This window comes from Watersipora subatra, chromosome 7 (genome assembly GCF_963576615.1).
Source record: "Watersipora subatra chromosome 7, tzWatSuba1.1, whole genome shotgun sequence".
Lineage (NCBI taxonomy): Eukaryota > Metazoa > Bryozoa > Gymnolaemata > Cheilostomatida > Watersiporidae > Watersipora > Watersipora subatra.
In genome coordinates, this window is record NC_088714.1 from 57,915,382 (window position 1) to 57,937,010 (window position 21,629).

The 21,629-nt window shown below is 33.1% G+C and overlaps 2 protein-coding genes across 2 annotated transcripts in view; one reads left to right on the forward strand and one right to left on the reverse strand.

Annotated features, from left to right (window-relative positions):
* The window catches only part of LOC137401107 (homeobox protein Meis3-like), a 47,623-nt gene extending 45,392 nt beyond the window's left edge, over window positions 1–2,231 (reverse strand). The window contains exon 1 of the mRNA XM_068087470.1: window positions 1,993–2,231. Coding sequence (XP_067943571.1) covers window positions 1,993–2,010 — 18 coding nt within the window. The 5' untranslated portion in view covers window positions 2,011–2,231. The remainder of the gene's footprint in view (window positions 1–1,992) is intronic.
* Window positions 2,232–6,083: 3,852 nt separating this feature from the next.
* On the forward strand, window positions 6,084–20,015 carry LOC137401108 (uncharacterized). Its single transcript, XM_068087471.1, has 5 exons — window positions 6,084–6,194; window positions 12,472–12,657; window positions 16,662–16,812; window positions 17,653–17,853; window positions 19,656–20,015. Exons 1-5 carry the CDS (start codon window positions 6,132–6,134, stop codon window positions 19,937–19,939), a joined length of 885 nt encoding a protein of 294 aa, XP_067943572.1. The 5' UTR covers window positions 6,084–6,131; the 3' UTR covers window positions 19,940–20,015.
* Window positions 20,016–21,629: the final 1,614 nt, after the last annotated feature.

Here is a 21,629-nt window from a genome sequence, read left to right on the forward strand (position 1 = left end):
CATAGCACAATTTTGAGCGGGATTCAGCTTATTGAAGCAGCGAATATACTTGTAGGGGGAATGTTTCAAAGTTAATGTGTTTTAACTCGCTGCATTCATTACAAAATTATTAAACATAGAATAAACCTATCTTAAAAATTTAAAAATGATGCAAACCTGTGATTTCAAGGTAGAACAAGGCACTACTTTATTTCTATGCGTTTAACTGGAGTACCTTTATATTTTAAACTCGGTAGAACAAGGCACTACTTTATTTTTATGCATTTAAATAGAGTACTTTTATAATTTAAACTCGTAAAAATTAAGATGTGATATAAATTGTAAATTTCATAAAAGTTTTAATCATGTCGGCCTATTGACAAGTTATGTGCAGTGCTTGTTCTAGAGTCAAACATAAACAACTTCGTCTTTTCTATAGATGGGTCTGTAGAAACAATATAGTTCACTCCAAAATTAATTTGTGTTGCGGCACAGAACATACTGCCAGATGGGCTAGATAGACACTGGGGGGAGGTTATGGCTGCTGACTAATTGGTCTCAGTGTGGGAGATGCCTGCTTCATAACTCGGGCGTCGCCAATCTCTATTCACATGTTTACATATCTGTGCATAAAATTGGACTTGCGGTTGCTGTGTGGCCATCTTTGATATTACTTGTATAAAAATTAAATTTAAGCTCAGATTCGCTAATTGCTATACATCTAACACTCAATTATGGTCGAGCAGGAACTTGCCATTCCTAGACCAGTTGATTGAAAGCATGTATTATTGAGGTCGGAAAATGCCACAAAACGCAATCATTATTTAGAGCCGTGCATACAATTCATGTCCCTTAGATAATACTGATGCGTATCCCAGAGTCTCTAAGTGTTTATCAGCTCTCTCCATGAGATATAGATTTGGCAGTGGTTGAGAAGTTCCTTGCTAAATCGTATTTTCATGACACAAACTGGTGAATCAACTAAGACATAATTTGTTACACTGATGGTAGAACATTATTTGGCAGCCAGATGGATGCCTGTAAAACTGTGTCAGCATCGAACAAGAGACTTTTTTACGTATGTAAGCTATTGTATGGAATATATTGTATGGAATATATTGTATGTAAGCTATTGTATAGAATATATTGTATGTAAGCTATTGTATGGAATATATTGTATGTAAGCTATTGTATGGAATGCATTTGTCATGGTTTTTTAATATAAAAACTGTATATAGTCAACAAGTACATATTAAGTTCATGCCTTGTTTGACTATTTTTGGAGGCTCGCATAATGAAGATTTCGTAATGTACATTAAACCTCTCGGTAATGTCTTGAAATTATTTGATTCACCAAATTTTTGTTGAAGAGCTCGAGATGGGTTTTCACGCAACAGTGATCTTGCTATTATTGTAATAATCTAGCTTGTCATTTCTAGTAAGTGCAATGCTTCGTAACCAATTCGTAGCAAATGAGTAAACACGCCATAAAAATAATTAAACAGCCACAAAAGTTTTATTATTTTTGCAATTTTCCCAGTAGAAGTCATTTTACCTACCTGCTAAGAGCTGCCATTCCATCGAAATGGAGCTTGACATGCTAGCCAAGTGGACGAAGCAGACAGGTTCAACCAGTCAGACTGACTAGTGAGAACAAGTGAGATGAAAGCATCACTAGCTGTCTAAATCATGACCACACAGAGGAGCTATGATGGTGTGGGCACTACTCATGGCTTGTCAAGTTGGATGGCTAGCATTGCAATCATCAAACATGGCTGTCATGTTTACTCTAACACTTAATGACATGGGATGTCAACAAGATATGACAGGTTGGAGATATATGACAGCTTGGAAAAATATGCAATATGACATATATGCCACCTAATCGACGTGTTTATAACCGTAAGTCTTTAATTAATTTATCTCTATGCTCTATAAAAGATTCATTTGATAGATGGCGCTAGCTATCAGGAGGTCAGTTTTACTTACTGAACCCGCTGTAGAAAAACTAACCTGCTGATGGTTGTCCATATCTCTCGCTTTACCTTTCTTTTGGACAGGCGTAATCAGAAAAAGGCAGTAGTTAGTTGTCAATGGCGGTTGTTAATCCAAACGTGATGTCCCTTCTACGCAAATCCAAAGCTGCGCAGAAGAGAGCAAACGGTAAGATATGTCAAAAGAATGATTGTGCTTATTATGTTTTGTTTATTAGCTACATTTGAGATGCTTGAACACTATATGCCTCCGGACAGAGTGCATAGTCTTTCCTATAGCATATATATCATTATTGTACAGGATTCGCCTTTTTAGCTGTGCAGAGCTTCAGCCAATAAGCATTCAACGGTTTTGAATACCTACTTACGCTTGCCAATCAAAGAGATGTTGCCATAGTAACCGATTAGGAGCATTCTCACATAATAGCGAGCGTCGTGCTCCAGACTCTCTCAAGCGTTACAGCAATTGTGAATGACCCCAAAAGTTGTGACGGTTTGTGGAAAGCTCTACAGCAGACATACTTATGTGTCACGCTATAACACAAAGTTTCTTTTAACTTGTAAACCAAATAACCCAATGACTAGCTCATGATTTACGAAATAAGTGTTTGAGAATGCGCAATGTTTGTTCCGCACATAGTTTCTTATCAGAAAGAGTTGAAATACATAGTCGATGTCAATAGTAATTTATCAACTGGCTGATAATTGGTGAAAAAGACACAGCCGTGTATTGTATCAACGGACATTAGCGATGACGGCCTACTTTTTCCTAATTGGTTAATGAGTCTAATTTTGCGTCAGCTCCTCAGTAGTCTCGGGTTGAGAAGGATCTGCCAGTCTGCTATGCAGCAGCGTAATGAGATAGGCCTGTAGCACGTGTAATTACTAGGCAGACAGCCAGTACTGGATACTTCTGTCAAAGAGATACCTGAAAAACGCAAATAATATACAACCAGATAAGATAAGAAAATAGTAGGGTAAAGGAAGAGAGCAAAACATGACTTTATAGATGTTAAAAGTTAGTGTTAAAGCAAATACTGCTTTCAGAATAAGTCAATACATTTTATTTGTTGGGTCTATTTGCAAAAAGCAGCTAAAAAGTTTTTTGCAAACAACATAGAGGTTTGTTATAGTCTTAAAAAAATAACACAGGTTGTCTCTGGAATGGCAGTACATACATCACTTTCTCTAAAAAGTGCACATAAAGAGAAAATGATAGTTTTATGGCAAATTATGGGGCTCTCGTTATTCCAATTAAATTTGAGAACTTGCACTTTTACATTCTTTATAATTTATTATGTAATACAAATTTATATAAATTTATTATTTGTGAATATAATACAAAGCAAAAACTTTACATAGACTCTTTTCGCTATGCGAAATTTACGTGAAAGGAGGTATATGTTATAGAAGGTATACGTTATAGGAGGTATACGTTATAGGAGGTATACGTTATAGGCGGTATACGTTATAGGAGGTATACGTTATAGGAGGTATACGTTATAGGAGGTATACGTTATAGGAGGTATACGTTATAGGAGGTATACGTTATAGGAGGTATACGTTATAGGAGGTATACGTTATAGGAGGTATACGTTATAGAAGGTATATGTTATAGTAGGTATATGTTGTAGGAGCGTCTACTGTATTGTGCATATGCAAGCAAGTGATAACTCCTCTGGCACTAAAATACGGAGCAACCACCATCCTCTATGTGAGAAAATTGATCTCATATCGGACTCGCAAGCCATCTGAGAATACATTAACGACTGCTAGTCAAGATTATATCTGAAATTTGAGAGGTTGCAAAGTAGGATTGTGCATATATAATGTTAACCAATATGGTTATTTTTTAGTACGTTTGTTCATAGCATTTCTCAACTACGGTACTGTTCACTCACAAAACTCCATTGAGTGCAGATTGATCTACCTGAATTGATTAAGCCAAAAAGTAATTTAAGATTGGATGTCCATTTTGTCATCAGCAGCAGCCTTTTGGGAAACTGTAGCCGACTTGGATGCGATGGACCACTTGCTCACAATTCATCCAACATTTTACATATTTCTTTGACAAAAACTCAAAAACTGTTAAAAGATCTCAAAATTTCTAAAACAAAATTTCCTAAAAGTTGTAAAAAATATACATTTTTAGTAATGTGTACTATGGGTATCTTTTTGGAGATTGCTAATAGAAACAAATGCAAATAAACTTTACTGACAACTAGTTTAGCAGCAAATAACAGTTTTAGTGACACAAGAAGTCATTTTAATCATACTTCATTAGCATAATCTTTCCGTGGTTCAACTTTTTGCTAAAATGTTTTTAGTTTAATTTAGTTTAATTATCAAGATTTATTCCCTCTTTGCTGCATGTACAGAACTTTATTCCGAACTTATATTTATCCTTGGAACTCAATAAAATGTGACCATCTGTGCTTTGGATTTTGCACAGGAGCGATTGCGACTGGATGGACTTGATAACAACACCATTGGTCACTCTGCGGTTCGAACCGCTGACCTACTGATCATATGCCTGCGCACTAACCACTGAGCCACGGCTACACCCATCTTATGTAAAAGTGGTTCAAATAAATAGATCTATTGCTGTGAACTATATGGAATAGTGGATCAAGCTCTTTCATAAGCTTGGAGTATTAAAAACGTCACCTATAATCGGCATTTAAACAGTCATGGAGCTGGCTAGCAATAACTGCAAGAGTTGTCCTCTCATTTTGTCATAGCTAATAACATACTTTCAGTGATTTTGGAGTCCTACACCAAAGGTAAACAAAAAATTTTGGCCATAAGACTTTACTTGAAGCACAACTTAAAGGCGTGAACACTCATGAGAAGATAACTCTAAACGGTTCAATTATATCCATCAAGTTTGTTTGAATTATAGAAAAAAAAACTCACCTTCATCGTAGTTTCTTCTGTAAAGTTAACCAATAAAAATTATTTTAGTATTATTATTTATTAACTAACTAGAAGTAACATTTATATATAACAAATAAAAATTTATTTGAAAAGCAATCCTTTAATTTTAGTTAATTTACCTAGATGATAGTTATCTGCACCACAAACCAAGATTACTTAGCAACCTTTAAGTATTATGCTTAAAAGCTTCAGGGTACATTCAATTTCTGTAATGTTTTAGTTTGGCAAATGAGCAACATGAGTTTGAGCAAATTTAGCAACAGGGTTTTAAACAACCAATTTTAGTAATTTTGCAACACTAGGCTTGAAGTGTTGTAACAGACTGAGTTTATAGATTGTTTCATTTTTTGATAAAATTCTTATCACATTGTAAGCTGTTTGAGAGTTGACAAAGTAAGGAACATATGATAATGTTATCCTTCATCAGGGCTGCTATAAGCTAGGTTATTGGTTTCCGCAAGTTTTAAATTGGCATTTTGAAGACCCAGAAAAGAATTTAAAAATAATCTTTTAGTAATTTTAGTAATTAGTAGTTTTTGCACAGAAAATCAACATTTATTTACTATCTAATTTATAAATGAAGATATTTGTTTATTTTTATATATAACTTCAATAGTATTTCATCAAAAATGTAAACGTATTTTATCCTGTGCTAAAATTACCAACAGGAACTTCTATACATGTTGATAACTGATACGCTACAATGTTGACAGGTAGTCAGGTGTTATAAACTCACATCACTTAATAAATCTTTCAAAACTTTTTAAAAAAACTTCCAATTTCCTCTTTTTTACTTTTTGCACTACAAATTTTAACAAGAAATTTTTGCAAAATTAAATCCCCAGTCAGTCAATCAGTTGAATTTATTTAAAGGTCAAGCCTGTCCTTATGCTTTCCTTCAACAATCTGATGGTGGCAAACATACTCTAAGTAGTTCATGAAAAGTTTAAATACATAAAATATTTGGTATAAAATGAAAAACTGCTAACATAAACAAAATTTTGCGGTAAACAAATTGAGTTTATGAAGAACTTAATTTGTAATAAAAGTAATCAGCATTGTTAAATAAATGAAATTTCTAAAATTTTACTGTGCGATTGGAACACCAACTAAAAGCAATTATATTTAGGTCGACCCAGTGCTGGTTTCAGGAAAGTATGCTTGGTGCAGTATGAAAACTATCTTGTGATTTTAAAATATTTAAAGACAGCTGAGGCCGCAATGGGTTCACGTATTAGTCATCGCAGCTCTGCACCAAGCCGTGACACTGAAAATGCCAACAAGGTAAAGAATATACAATACATAGCTAGCATCTAAGGGGTGACTCTGTTTCAATACATTATGATGTGAGAATACAATCAACTAACAAGATTTCTAAATGCTAGACCTTAGGGAAATTGCTAATTGCGATAAGAAGAAATTATTGCTCACTAAAGCTTATTTCCATACTCAGCCAGCTGTACAATTTGTCAGCAGAAGATACTGTATTAACAATTTGTAAAACTTATGATCAAAAAAGAAAAAATTATGTTATTTTATTGTTTAAGTTGTTTTGCTATTTAAGTGCGTTGATGTAGATACACAGAAAGTAATAAGTTTGAGCAGTTGTCATTAAAGGTTTTGATGATGCATGAGACCAAATGAAGTGTAAGTAATTTGTAGTTTGAACCAAAAACTTAGTGAATAGTTTGCAAATTTTAATGCAACAGAAAAGTTTAAAATTTGCGGTCATACGTTTAGAACTTGTCGACGACCCAGTCCAGCTTTGAGAGGTGCTCGACTAAAGCTAAAAACCAACATAGAGAGATAATTAAAGGAATATCAGACTACATGAATAGTAAACAAACAAGCAGTGGTTAGCTGATTGAGGTTGAGGCCTTTTAGCTAATATCTGATTTCAATGACCGAGTTATGGTCCCCAACTAGATATTTCCAAGAAAATTTCAAAGCTCTGTCAGAAGCAAAAACTCTAAACAAGGCGGATTCTACCACACTATTGTCTTATATTTGTTCCAGCTAATCTACCAGTACTAAAGTAACTAAATCGTTCACATTAAAGTATTTCTATTTGTGTTTTTTTAATAAAATAATAGGATATGTACATGTACATGTACATCTCAGCGTTATTATAAAATATTCCTTGTTGTAACCACTGCTTTTGCATTCATGTATGATAATATTTGCGTAATGCTACATAAATATATTGCAGAAACCAGAATGTATTTTGTCGCTACCTTAACGAAAAGTTGTTGAAAAGTCTTACCAGAATTCAAACTAGTTGTACAAATAGGTTAATTTAATTTCTTGAATGCTAAAAAAAGGTTCTCGCCTGTCATATCCATCTTCCTGAAAAAAAAACAAGTTGTTGAAAATGAGAGTTGTCTTCCTTGGATTTAATAAGAGAATACAAATCTGGATAATATAACTAATTGTAAAACGAATTAAAGCATACCAATTACATAAGTACTGTTTCAGCTTATTCAGGTTCTTCAATATCTTGGCCTTCAAATAAGCCATTGTTTAAAATGGTGAGACAGACATTGGTTGGCGTTTATAGGATTTTCCCGGAGCTCTACCGCAGAAATGTTCAATGGTGTGGGCGCGGAAATTGTGACGTCACAATTTTCATATTTGTTGTTATGTGCTCTTACTGCTTATTTTTATCGCTTACCGCTTATATTTATCAATTACGATAATGACGCTAGTGGCAGGTGAAGGTAGGACAACTCCAGAGAACCAATGAAGATGACAAAGGAGTCAGTGTCATTAGCTCTCCATGTACAGATTATTTTTACGATAAATAACTCAGATTCCAAGCACCATACTATATTTTCCCGATCATATTTTGCACCAGCCATCTCTTTTTATTGTGGTGTTGAGGGGCACAACTGAGGCTAATTAATTTCAAGCATTGTGCGAATTGCATGATCTCGCAAGAGTGCAATCTGCATATAGTCCTAGAGCCACGCCACTGCAGGTCACAATTTAATCGATGTTATTTCATTACCTTTACCACAATGGGTAGTTAACAACCAGATACGTTGTTAGTAGTCATTTCTTTTTTTGTTTAATTTTGTTGTAGAAGTCAATTGAATTAAATCAACCGTTGGGGTTGACTCACTGCACTCTGTGATTGTTCAAAGTAGACAAGCCTACAGTAAATAACTTAATCTGCCTATAACCTAGTATCATACACAAAGTGATTAATTTAACTGTCCAATACACCTGTTTTCTATTTTCCATACACTGTAATTTATTCGAATATAATATAAATATTTTAATTTTTTTTAATCAAGTTATTTATTAATCAAGTTATTAATCATTTCTGTATGGGACAAACAATGCCATCATATAAAACGATGTGATAATAATTACTATAAAATGTTTAAAATGAATGAAAGGATGAAAAAAGCAAACTCTAACAATCACCCGAAATCTATTAACCCAGGACATGTGTTTGTATTGGTCGGGCGTTAGCACAATCTCCGAGCATTGTTGATTATTTAGAATGTTAATTTACTATTAGAGCTCTTTGGGTTTAAAAGCACCGATTGTCACAGAAAAGCGCAGCCTCGATGGCAGCGAAAGGCATCGGCGACCTAAGGCTAAGTGATAATTATGACAACACATTGTGGAAACCACAACCAAGTGGTTTTTTATTGCAGGACATACTTTTGACACCCTGTTTTTCATAGTTCTATTATTCTTTGTGTATTGAATATAGGCTCATTCGAAAGCCAAGACTCTGAAGTACTGAAATATATGACAAAAGTACTTATGTAATTGATGTGCTTTAAGTAGAGATCATCTTAGGATGTTTGAGATGCTACTATATGTCAGAGCAAAACATAAAAAGTGCTAAAGTGTGACTGCTATAACAACCAGTAGTTGGCTGTAGCTGTGATAATGACATATGAGAGATAACCATTGGCATTGGCTGCTCACATAACGTTAAGATCAAATCACGAACCACTGTAAACAACATGCTTATTATATGTAGCAAGCAGGAAGAGCTGCTTACGCTTTTGAAAAATAAATACCATGCATAGGATTTGAACTCCAATTTTACCCTCTATTTGCCAACAAAACTTCCTATGTAATATTCATGCATCTATGAATTACATGGACTTATCTAGCTGCTTGATTTAGTAACTTAGTAAACGTACTGCACTCATGTCAGACAGACAAAGATCGCGTTTGATCTTGTTTGTCAAATCGTATCAATCTTTCTTTTAAATATTCATGAATCAACCAATCTCTACTTGGTGAAATGTTGTTTAAAAAGCCCATAGATAATGCTACACTGTCTGTATTAATGATTTACCTGTGGTCTTCAGTTGCTTCTACATCTTATGATTTGTAAACATTTCTGGAAAATTTGAGTTGGACTACTTTATTTCTACTACAACCATAGATATATATACCTAGATTGGCCAATAGGGAAAAAGCCTGTCAGACTTAAATAGCATGACGTAACGCCATTGTATTGTACCTCACGCTTGACTGCACTGCTGGTAACAATGAAGCTTATGAGGAGAATTTGACAAAATCACATTTATTTTCACATAAAAACCTTCTTGGATACATAATCCAGTAAACTAAAGCACTTATGTAATAATATCTGATAACCACCTTAGATTAAAACTATAAAAGTTATGAATTGTTGTGAACAAGTCATGAGCCATCAGGGCTTTATTTGCCACCCTCTCCTATCCCCATTCTCTCTTTTCCCCTTCTCCAAAGAAGAAGTGAGAAGGGGAAAAGAGAGAAGGGAGAAAAGAGAGGGGGGCAAATAGCCCACCCACTCAAAGATCCAGACCCTGGCTAGGTGAATAGACTAATATCATGTTGAACTAAACATGACGAAATATGATGAGCCTGTGAAGTTTTGATCTGATCAGGGAAATGGAACCAACGGCTTTCTTAGCTAGAGCTGGAACGAGACCAAGGAATGCAGGGTCGGACCAGACTCGGGGTCAGCAATGAGGGCCAAGATCGGGTCGGACCGGGTCAGCACGACTTTTTATTCATTTAAGGTTAAGAAATAGTTCTATTACAGCCTAATGTTGTTACATCAAACTGAGATAGAAGGAACCCATATCACACCAATCATTATATTTTGTAGCTTGGTTTATAGATGCAATCTACAATTTATGGCTAGATATTGGTGGATCAATGCAATTCAATGGGTGATAGATTAGTGGCATGATTTGGCTAGTGTTTTTATTACAGATTTTATTTTCAACTTCTATTATATTCAACAAGAGATTAGTTAAGAAATACTTTACAAATATAGAAATAGATAACCCAGCATAGTGGAAAACAAAAATCTATCACTTCCCTAAAACTTCTGGTATTAGTGAAAGAAACTAAAAATAAAATAAATTTGCTGGATTGAAGGTTCTTAGACACGCTTTTAAATTCCTCAGGATGCCCTCGTTGTAAATGCCTCAATAGTATTGAGGTGTACCGTTCTTTGTAGCTTAAAGGCTGACTTGCAACAAAATCCACATTTCAGTTATTTGGTATCAAAATATTCACCATGTTTTACTCTGTTGTGTTGTAGGTACCAAATATGTGGAAAGATGATTACAAGCATTTAAAAGCTCAAAAACGAAAAGCCGCCATAGATTGGAATCTCTTTATTTCGATGACGTAGACATTACAGTTTGGTTATCGTCTTGTCACGTGATGTTCTCACGTGAATTGAAAAGCCAATAAAAAGCTAAATATAAAACTTATCGTAGCACTAGTTTATGACAAACACTTCGGGTTTCACCAAATACCCCGTATCAAATATAGATGCTCGCTACTTTACAGTTTTGTTTCGGCATTATTCAATTGTCAAGACGTCATCTGATCGCGTGACCCAATATTTCGAAAATAATTTTTGCAGCATTTTTCGATTATCACAGGTGACCAACAGGCTCGTCATGATTATCAGACAATGATATGTACTCCTTCGAGCTAAGGTTAAAAAGTTTAACAATTTGTACGGTAAGTTATAAGATATCAGTGCTAAAAGTGACAGCATTACAATGATGATAAAACAGACGCGTAAGAACAATAGACATGGTTTTATTGAATGTGTGAAGTATATTTGTGAAAATATTTTGACGAATGAGGTTGCATGAAAGTGTAAACAGAAACCATCCTGTAACAACTACGTCCTATTTGAGCCGTTTGGGAAAGCGAATCCAAACTACGGCGGTCTCGTGTGGCTGCGATTAACTGTTCGTTTTTTAACTTTTAAGAGCTTGTAATCACATTTCCACATATTTGGCACCTACAACACAACAGAGTAAGACATGGTGAATCTTTTGATACCAAATAACTGTAATGTGAATTTTATTGCAAGTCAACCTTTAAACAATAGCATGATATTGAACCTCAGCAACTTCTCCATGGTAGCACTTAGTGCTAGCCTGGGAAAGTTTTTCACCAATCCAGCACTACTAAGCAACACTCTCGTCGCTTTCTCACTGTTGTTGCAAACCTCAATCACCACAGGCGAAGACAAAGTCAAGCCACCACAATTCTTAACTGTGATTAAGGAATTTGTTGCTTGGTTTACATCATAGTTGGTAACATCTTCGATGCTAGTGACGCAATCATTACATTTCAGCTTTGGTGACCTAGCCAGCTGTAAAATAATCATTCTGTCTCATTTTTGACTTAAGACATACTTGCATACTCACCATATTTAGTCATGTTTAGTTCAGCAATATTTTAGTCTATTTACCTAGCCAGGGTCTGGCTCTTTGAGTGGGTGGGCTATTTGCCCCCCTCTCCTTTCCCCCTTCTCTCTTTTCCCCTTCTCACTTCTTCTTTGGAGAAGGGGAAAAGGGAGAATAGGGATAGGAGAGGGTGGCAAATAAAGCCCTGATGGCTCATGATTTGTGTGCAACAATTCATACCTTTTATAGTTTGAATCTAAGGTGGTTATCAGATATTATCACATAATTGCATTAGTTTACTAGATTATGTATCCAAGAAGGTTTTTATGTGAAAATAAATGTGATTTTGTCAAATTCTCCTTATAAGCTTCATTGTTACCAGCAGTGCAGTCAAGCGTGAGGTACAATACAATGACGTTACGTCATGCTATTCAAGTCTGACAAGGCAACCGATAGGAATAGCTATTATGGGCCAATTTAGGTTTATATATCTATGACTACAACCTTTTATCGTTGTTAAAAGTCCTACTTCAACCAGATGCTGTTCCCTTTTGTAGATGTTAAAAAAGTTTGTGATGTTTTATCACTAATATTCGTTATTTTCTTTGAGCGTTACGTTAGCTGATACATCCTTGATTAGTTTCTTCTTCATGTCTTTCATGAGTTGCTGTTGTTTAAATGCTCCACGTGTACGATAATTAGGATATCTTACCAAAGTTAGAAAATGCAAATAACTACCTATGCCTTCAAAAAGAAATATCATGCATATGATTTGAACTCCAATCTCACTCTCTATTTGCAACAGAAATCTATACTTTGCAGTCTTTCCAAAGTTTGAACTGAATACAGCAAATAATAAATAATTTATTTTTCTCCGATATTAGTCAGCAAGCACTTTCGATGCCAAGTCAGCGAGACAAGAGTTCCAGTCGCAAGTGAAAAAGCTGCTGACAAAGAGTAACCCAAGTGCTGGGCACTTGAGGCTTGACATCAAAGGACAAGTGGACAAGTACCCGTTCTGGATCAGCAAGTCTGCACTAAAGCGAGAGAGTACCCGCAACAAAGAAATCGTAAAGCTTTATTTTCATTCCAAATAAATAATTATTTTGTGTTCAAGTTACTAAGCAAAGGTGCTTTTATTTAAAGCCTCGATTCTTAAACAAATTTAAAACTATAAGGTTCTGAAATCACTTTGTGCTTGTTGAACTTTATACACAGAAAAGTAAAAGCTAATCCAAAAATTACACCATAATTAATACGGCTGTAAGCTTACTGCAATAAGGTCTTACAACTACTATTGATCTAGTATTAATAAAGTATATTATTTTAATAACTTCTGCTAAGTTTTCGAAAAGACACTTTCTTTGTAATTTGGCTCACAAAACTTTTTAATAAAACTCACAGCATAACACTGGGTACATAATCTAAACATTTTGTCAAGCATAAATTACTTCTCGGATTTTTTCATACGAAATTTCCATTTGAAATGAAACTGCAATACTATACATTAAAATACAAACCGTTGCAATAGTAGTATACTCAGCTAACTGACATAAATAAAATATTAATAGTGATAAATCATTTGTAGAATTTAAATTAGCATTTAATCTTACACTTTAAAGTTTCATTAGGTATTTCTTCTTACTTTTCATATTGAAACGTAATATGGAATAAACGTATATATATTTATATAGTGTTATAATAAATTCATTAAAACAGTTAATATGATATTGCAGCGAATCCCCTGGTTCGTAGTTATGTTGTCACAAACGGGTGATGAGGAATAGTGTATATTCTATTCAAATTTGTTATTTATTCTGTCAACACCGTGAAACTACAACAAAACAATAATTTTATAGTCAATAAAAGGTTATTGAAAGTATGTTAGTTATACAGTTGGTCATCTGCGACACCATTGGTAACATATCAAATAAAACGCATCAAATGAAAGATATAATATTTACCTTAATAACACATGCAGGAGATTGCTAAATAGTATGTGATTCCCCTTCTGGTTATTTCTTCTTTATATATGTATATGACATTGACAAAATGATGAAACTTAATACAAACAAAATACAGTATCAGCTTTGAAAAACAGAGCTGAAAAACTGTATGTTGTTGGCTCAAAGGCTAACAGAACAATGACTTCAAGCACACCTAGTCAAATGTATAACGCTATGGCAAGTCAGACAGACCACACAAGACCCACAGACCACCAAAAATCAACAGATCTACTGGCATTCATTCTTGGCAGGAGCAGTGAATCAATAGGTCTATAGGGTGTCTAGATTGTGAAGTGCACTATCAAATTAGAAATTTAACAGAGACAAGCAGAACCTTACAGATATGTTATGTGTGTAGTTAGTTATGTCTGATCGGTCTCTCCCATTTAACCAATGATAATGTGAGCTGTATCCTTCACTGGAACCAACATTAGTATAAGTACATGCTCTCTTGTAATTGACCTAGATCTAGCGCTATCCAATAAAGATGCAATTGAACGCGAGCTTAGATTTCGTCATTCTAGCGTGTTAAAATCACTTCTGTAATTACAGGGTTTATGCAGTTGGCCTCCAGCTAAAATAATATCGAAAGATAGTTATAACAGTAATTAGTTGTAATAATATTTCTCACTCGATTTGGAATAATTTTATATTGTATATATATATATATATTATACAATATAAAATTATTATATATTATATAAAATAGAATATATAATAATTTTATATTATTATAATAATATAAAATTATTATATATATATAAAATTATATATATATATATATATATATTATATAATATTATCTTAAGAATGTAGACTAACTGTATGACATCGCTTGAGTGATAAAAAAATGATTTGATCTCACCAAAAGGATATATTTTACTCAAATATATATAATTATTATGATTCTGTAAAAGCAGCTAACTCATTATTAGTTTTATGTCTCCAAAAATGATTTATTTTATTTAAAGTTATGTAATTGTCTATAACTATTGTTACCATTAGTATAATTATATCAAATTAATTACTTAATATTAATGGTCCTTTATTAAAAATGCAGATTATATTTAACTATGCATCACTTCTCTTTATTCAATGATCTCTTCCTCAGGCAATGCAGAACTGACTTGGCTTATATTTATGTACTAGCTGTGCTACCCGGAGTTGACTGGGTAATAAAAAAGTCTTTGAACAGAAAATTGATTTGTATTTAACATATAACAACGTTTGCCGTTCTAAATTTCAAACTGCGTATTATGAGAAAGTGTTTTGTGTAGTTGAAATAAATCAGGAGAAAAAATAAAAACAACTGTAAAGGTTTTTAAATGCTGTCAGCAACTGTAACTTTCAAACTTTATACCACGAGAAAAATGTTTTGTGCAGGTCCAATAAATTTAAATAAATAAAACGACTATAAATTTTTTAGATGTAAATGTAAACTAATTAGCGAGTAATAGCTAAATTAAGTGGGTTTTGATACGATTACAATGAAAGATGATTCGGTAATGATACACAATTAACACGAACTGAGAAAATAAAAAAAAAATCCTGAATATGTATTGTAGAATTAATAATAACAATTCTTGCATAGAAAGAGGTGTGTATAAAAAAAAGTTACTGTTCCACCAGAAATTATCCATCAAAACTTAGAATACGACGATACTGGTACCTCTCTATACTAGTACAAGTGTAAAAATGAGATACCGTACTGTATTTCTCTGACCGAATGGAGAAATAATGTAGAGGCTTTTCCAACAGAGACCATATAATTGTCTGTGTGAGAAGAATTGGCCTTTACTCCAGATATAGTAACTGAACCTTACAAAAAATATTTTAACAGGGGCATCATAATGCGTGGCCGCATCAATAAAATAATCAACCTGTGCTATAGCTATAGCTATAGCTATAGCTATATCTATAGCTATAGCTATAGCCGTAATTACCCACAGATCCGCATACTTTGAGAAATATATATATATAGATTAGCTGTGCCTCCCGGCTCTGCCCGGGTACCAAAAATCACTTATAAACAATAAGAAGTGATGAGAGTTGTCTGCCACTTGCTATTAGCCTGGCATATTGTAAATGGAAAATTCCACTAAGCTAGTTAATAAGCGCTAGACTTCTAATGGCTGTACTTCCATGACATTGCATCAGCATTGTTCAGCTACAGCTATTCTAATAATAGCTATAGCTGGAATGACACAGATCCACATGCACACATACTTTGAGAAATATATAGTATATATTTCTATATCTATATATTAATAGATTTATAATTTTGTATATTTATATATAGAAAAATGACATTCTAATTTTGAAGGAATGATTCATAAAATAGTCTTCGAATAAATCATAAAGCAAACTGTATTGTTCATTACTTGTTATCAGAATATTACGAACTACATAATGAGGTGATGGGAGGGGAACCTCCATAAAATTTGTGCTACAGAAGTTAATTTTATACATAATTTATGCCCAGCAACTTCTGTATTTTTGACCAATGCACACTTACGTACTTGTATAATGTGTGCTACATAGAAAACAATGAACTTTATATTCATTCAAATGAATAATTCATAAAATTTTCAAACCTTTGAAACCAAATTTGCTAAATATTCCTGTAATAGGTTATTGTTAAGCCTATGGGCATTAAGTTTATGGTTACGTCTATGGGCACTGATCATACCACTATCTATAACAGTGAAAACCTCAATATATGAGCTATTTGACAAATACGTGTCATGGTATGTTTAGCTGAGCTCATAATTTTGTCAATGAAATTTTATTTAAAAATGAAATTACGTTTGTAGTAACAAAGGTACTGAAAGCATTGAGAAAGATTTTTGCTAAATTTAAAGGTAAATTTTCTGCTTTCAATGTTAGCACTAAATTTTTGTTTCATAGAAAATTTTTGAGTCAAATAAGATAAATTATACTATGATAGATAAATGAAAACTAAAAAATAAATGACATTTGTTTCTATATATAGGAAAATACATTAGGAATGCATATGTAAAATGTTTTATTTGTTTATTTTAAAATTATGTAACATCTGTTAAATTTAGGAGTACTTGATGATAAAGGCTGACAAAGCGACTATGCCCTGTCCACCAAAACTGCCCAATAATCTCCACTGCCATGTCAACAAAACATTACGACTCATTTTGAAATACAAAAAGAGCTCCATTTCTGAATTGAAGCAGGAACTTTATCCGGGTGAGTTAAGAATTTGAATTCAAAGAGAAAAATCTCAGTAGCTAAAAAAAGAGTAATAAACCTTTTGTACTAGACTTTAAATACAATGATTCCATTTATATGATCTGTTTTAAAAGAATAATACATCTACTTTAAAGGAGAATAAATACATGATCAAACTGCATATGTATTGCTACAACCAGCCACAATCTCTGCGATGCCAGAGATTCCTTTTATTTTCAATCAGATAGGCAGCAGGTAGATGTTTAAATGGCTGGTTCTCAGGAACCAGATTAAGTTTTGACACCAAATATTTTTAGTGACCTGGCTAAAGCCATGGAGCCTGTGTGCATGAGGTTTGTGTCAAATTGATAAAAAACATTGAAAATGTATAGCATTTACTTAAACTAACAGACAGACACAATGAGAGTGTGAAATTTATTAATACAGATAGTGTATTTTAATGCTGTGAGTCGTATCTGAAAAATTATTAATATTTTTATTTAACATCATACCTTTGTTATTTTTCAATTTTTTATATATAATCTGTTTTTTGTGTCACGATACTTATGATTAGAATTGTCAAAAATAAGTTCTTATAGGAATTATCATCTCTTTGTAACTAATCTTAGCAGTTGACAAAAGCAGGACTATTTAATTCATATCAAAAGTGTTAAAAGTTTTCATAAAACTGATTACTTTTAAATGAATCTTTTAGATTTTTGCAGTGAGGTAAAATTTGCTTTTTAACCCATTTTTACAAGGAAAGGAATGTCTAGGCATAGATATCCTAAACTCAGGTAACCCACAGAAGTCAAAATAATTACTAAGCAGTGTTAAACATGTGCTTATCTCTTGTAGAGCATGATGTCATCATAAAATGCATAACAAAGCTTTTGCTAAAGGTCAGCATAGTGGGAGATGGTGGCCAACCATCGCAACTCAAGTTCCAAATTTATGAGCATCATCGCAACGTTCGTACCGGTCGTCGACCGATGCGCATGCGAGAGATGAAAGTCGAAAGAGTTTTATTTGACCAGCACAACAACATGGCTATCATTGGTGAGTTTAGATAAAGGTCAAGTGAGTCATCAGTTAGAGTAAATGTGCTGGGCAGAGTGAATGGTAGTGCATTGTACTATGTTGTGGATATTTCCTGTAGTGAAGGTTTTCTTTTTCAAAGAAGTAGTTTCAAAAAACAGTTGATTCGATAAGAAGCAGAAGTTTTTGCTCAAGTTTATAGAAAAATTAAAAATGAGCTATAAAAAAGTGAATACTTTCAGAAAACTAAAAAAAATCTCCTTTAACTTTAGCATAACCATGTTAGCTGCAGAAAGTGCAAGATAATTGGGCTAGACTAATGCATTTATTTTCCATATGAACCAATTAGATCGTATAGCTTTCTAATTCATAGAACTCTAATTTTAAATAGAATGAAGAGAGTGCCAAGAATTTAAATTCAATATGTCATACTACATCAATAAACATATTCATTTATTATGAATTACTAATATATACTAATAATACTGATAGTATATTAAAAATATTAACTGTTATGTGCTCTGCTCTTGTTGGGCTAATGTAAGCTGTTCAAGAATACAATTGAAAATATCTATTGGCCGTTCATTTGCCTACTGCTCCCAAGTTTTATCATATTCAGGTTCATGAGAGTTTTTTCTCTCTTCTTAAGAAAAAAACATAGCGGCCATCTTGAATTTGATTTAGCGGCTATGTAAGGATTAAGTTCTTATTAATAAGTTTTTAATAATCTATATTTATATGGTAAATAATAAAGATAAAGATAAATTAATAAAAATAAATAGATAGAATTAAATAGATAAATAGTTATAAATGTATATAATATGACGACAGGAAGGTGAGCCTGTCTGACAGCCAACTTTATCTGAAAAACCAAAGTACAGTCCTGGAAATGATAGTAAAGGTTAACACGTCCAGCTCTCCGGTAAACGCAATACTGGAACAACAGTTGTACACATTTGTAAAGTAAACTGAATGTTATGTTAACTATTATGAGGCAGTGTTTTCATGTGTTATTTAATGCACAAATTTATTGTATCATTATTTAGTAATAGAAAATAGCTTCATTTAGTTTGTCTGCCTAGCTATAGACTATAGCTATAGACTATAGCTATAGTCTATAGACTATAGCTATAGTCTATAGACTATAGACTATAGCCTATAGCTATAGTCTATAGACTATAGCTATAGGCTATAGCTATAGCTAGAAACCTGAGATCATTTAGTTTAAAAAATAAATAGCTTATAGTGATTAAATACAGTTTAAATTATTTGTAAAAGTCAATCAACTTTTCAATTGTTTTACACAAAGAAATTATATCGAAGTGAAATTTTCATAATTTTGTACATGTACAAGAAAGTAAAATTTCACCATTTTGGAATCTATTTATTAGATCAGTAGAAGTGTCATGACCATTTCTTCAGAATTGTATTTCTATGCAGTTTCTTTAGATTACATTAAATAAATTTAAAATAGGTAACAATTTTATTTGTCAAAACACGGACATGCTAACTAGTGATCAACATAACAGAATATTAACCAACGCTAATATTCTCAGCTTCAGAATATTTTAGTAAAGTCTATTACTTTATACTTTTATATGCAAACAAAAGTATATGTCAATGCAATGCTTAAGTTATGAGCTTTTTCTAGTGAAATAAGTACATTCCTGTTTTCCAACTTAATAGGGTATACTCGAAAATAAAATCAAAAATATGTGCATAATTTACATTTACATAAGTTTGCACGTATTTGGAAGGAGCAAAAATATGATATTAACACCAAAAAGGTTAAGATGCAATGTTATTGTCATTTTGTTTTTTAGGAAACGAGTTTGCCTTGATCATTCACAAAGTAGAGACAGAGCAGGAGCATATCACAGACAGCTCTCTGCAGGTGTCCGGAGCATACATACGCTTGCTAGACACTTGCCCTTCCGCTGTCATTACATTCAACTATAGAGACGCGGGTCAAGTAGAAGACATTATACTCCCTGCTAGCATCTCTCACTCACACGAGTATACGAAACGGTTATTGAGCAAGTCTTCTTCAAATCCCTTCAAACTCAAGTTATCACGTATTAAGCGTAGTAAAAGTAAAACATCGTAATATTTTGTAACTAACTCGAAGAAAATTATCAGACAAAAAGAGACTAAATACAGAAAACAATATCTTCATGCTGTTGTTGTTGTTGTTTATCAGTGTTGTTGTTGTTGTTGTTGTCTATCGGCGCTGTTGTTGTTGTTGTTGTTGTCTATCGGCGCTGTTGTTGTTGTTGTTGTTTTTTATTGATGCATATAATCTCACTGCTGCCTAGTTCAAAAGAAGATGAATTTCCAAATTTTATTGAACAAAAAAATTAGTTTGATCTGAGAAGTCACATGTGATAATCCCACGACCAAACATGAGCAAAGCGATTGGTTGGGAGTTTAATGATAAATGCATGTGCACACAACTCACAAAAATTATTCATAAACGGACGTTGCAAACCCTTGTACCAAACTCTCATCAACAAATTTAACCATTTTTCAATGGAGTCGTTTAAGTATAATAACGATACAAAACACATATAAACCTATTTAAATATGTTACCAAGTCTTTGAAAAGTGTAGACAATATCCTAAACCTTACCCATCTGATCGGATTATACATAAATAGACAGATTAATTCGGCCTAAATCGTTATTAAAACTTACCAAGCCCTATGTTTATCAAAATTAGGACTGGCGAACGAAACGCCGAGCGACAGAGAATAGAACCATTAAGTCGTGCGCATTTCACGAAAAAAGAACGTGCACATTTCACCAGTCTATAGTATTGTCGAATTGCCGAAGGTTTCTGTAATTAACGTAGAAATACTGAAACATAATCGCTTCATTTTTGCCGATTTCAAAGTAACAGACATTTTGGACACTTGTGAGTACTTTGGTATTCTAACTGATGTCCAAAGCAGTGAAAGTAAAGTAAATGTCGATGATATTTTTTCTAACGATTTTTATGTCATTATTACAATATTTAATTATAAGAATAATTATTCGATTTTATAAGATTTAATTATAAGAATATTTATTTAATTTTATAAGATTTAATTATAAGAATAAGCATTCGAATTTACAAGATCGAAGTATATAGTGATCGATGTTGGGCAATATGTTACTGTTATTATTTTTTCTAAATAGTTTTCTTAAATAGATTTTTTTTAAATCTATATAAATATCACAACTTCTTGATATTGTTAGCTATGACGTTTTGAAATGTAAACAAAATTGTGCATTGGTTTTCTATTATTACTGTCTTACTATATTAATAATATTGGATATTCTAATAATATCAGTGCATTTTACTTCTAATATTGCATTTCTCCTATTGCAGGGAGAAAGATATAAACATATAATCTTTTCCTTTCATTATTGCTGTTTGTTGTACATAATAACACCCACACCCAGTACATTACAGTACATACCATTGCAGTTATCCTATTGCACTGCAGTGCCATTTGACTGCTAAAATTGCATTTCTCAACCATCAGTACCCTTTCTTTTTTCCAATATCACATTGGTCGTGGGCTGTATGACAGGGGAATTTCTAGTGGTAGTATAGGAGAAACAACTTCTGCAAACTGTGCTCTAAAGTTGCAAGCATGAGGAGTTGCTTAGGTCAATGAAAAATAAATACCATGAGTAAGGGTTGAACTTACACTTCTTCCATCGATTACCTACAGAAATTTATGCTTTGTAGCTATGGCCAACAATCTAACTGAGTGAACCGATAGTAATGAAAGCTATATATCGTTCTAAAAT

What these genes read in the sequence shown, in the direction of transcription:
- LOC137401108 (XM_068087471.1), top strand. Translation starts at nt 6,132, where the DNA reads ATGGGTTCACGTATTAGTCATCGCAGCTCTGCACCAAGCCGTGACACT. An exon ending in GTACCCGCAACAAAGAAATC is followed by an intron (nt 12,658 to 16,661) that starts GTAAAGCTTTAT and finishes TGTTAAATTTAG; the next exon opens with GAGTACTTGATGATAAAGGC. An exon ending in CAACAACATGGCTATCATTG is followed by an intron (nt 17,854 to 19,655) that starts GTGAGTTTAGAT and finishes TTTGTTTTTTAG; the next exon opens with GAAACGAGTTTGCCTTGATC.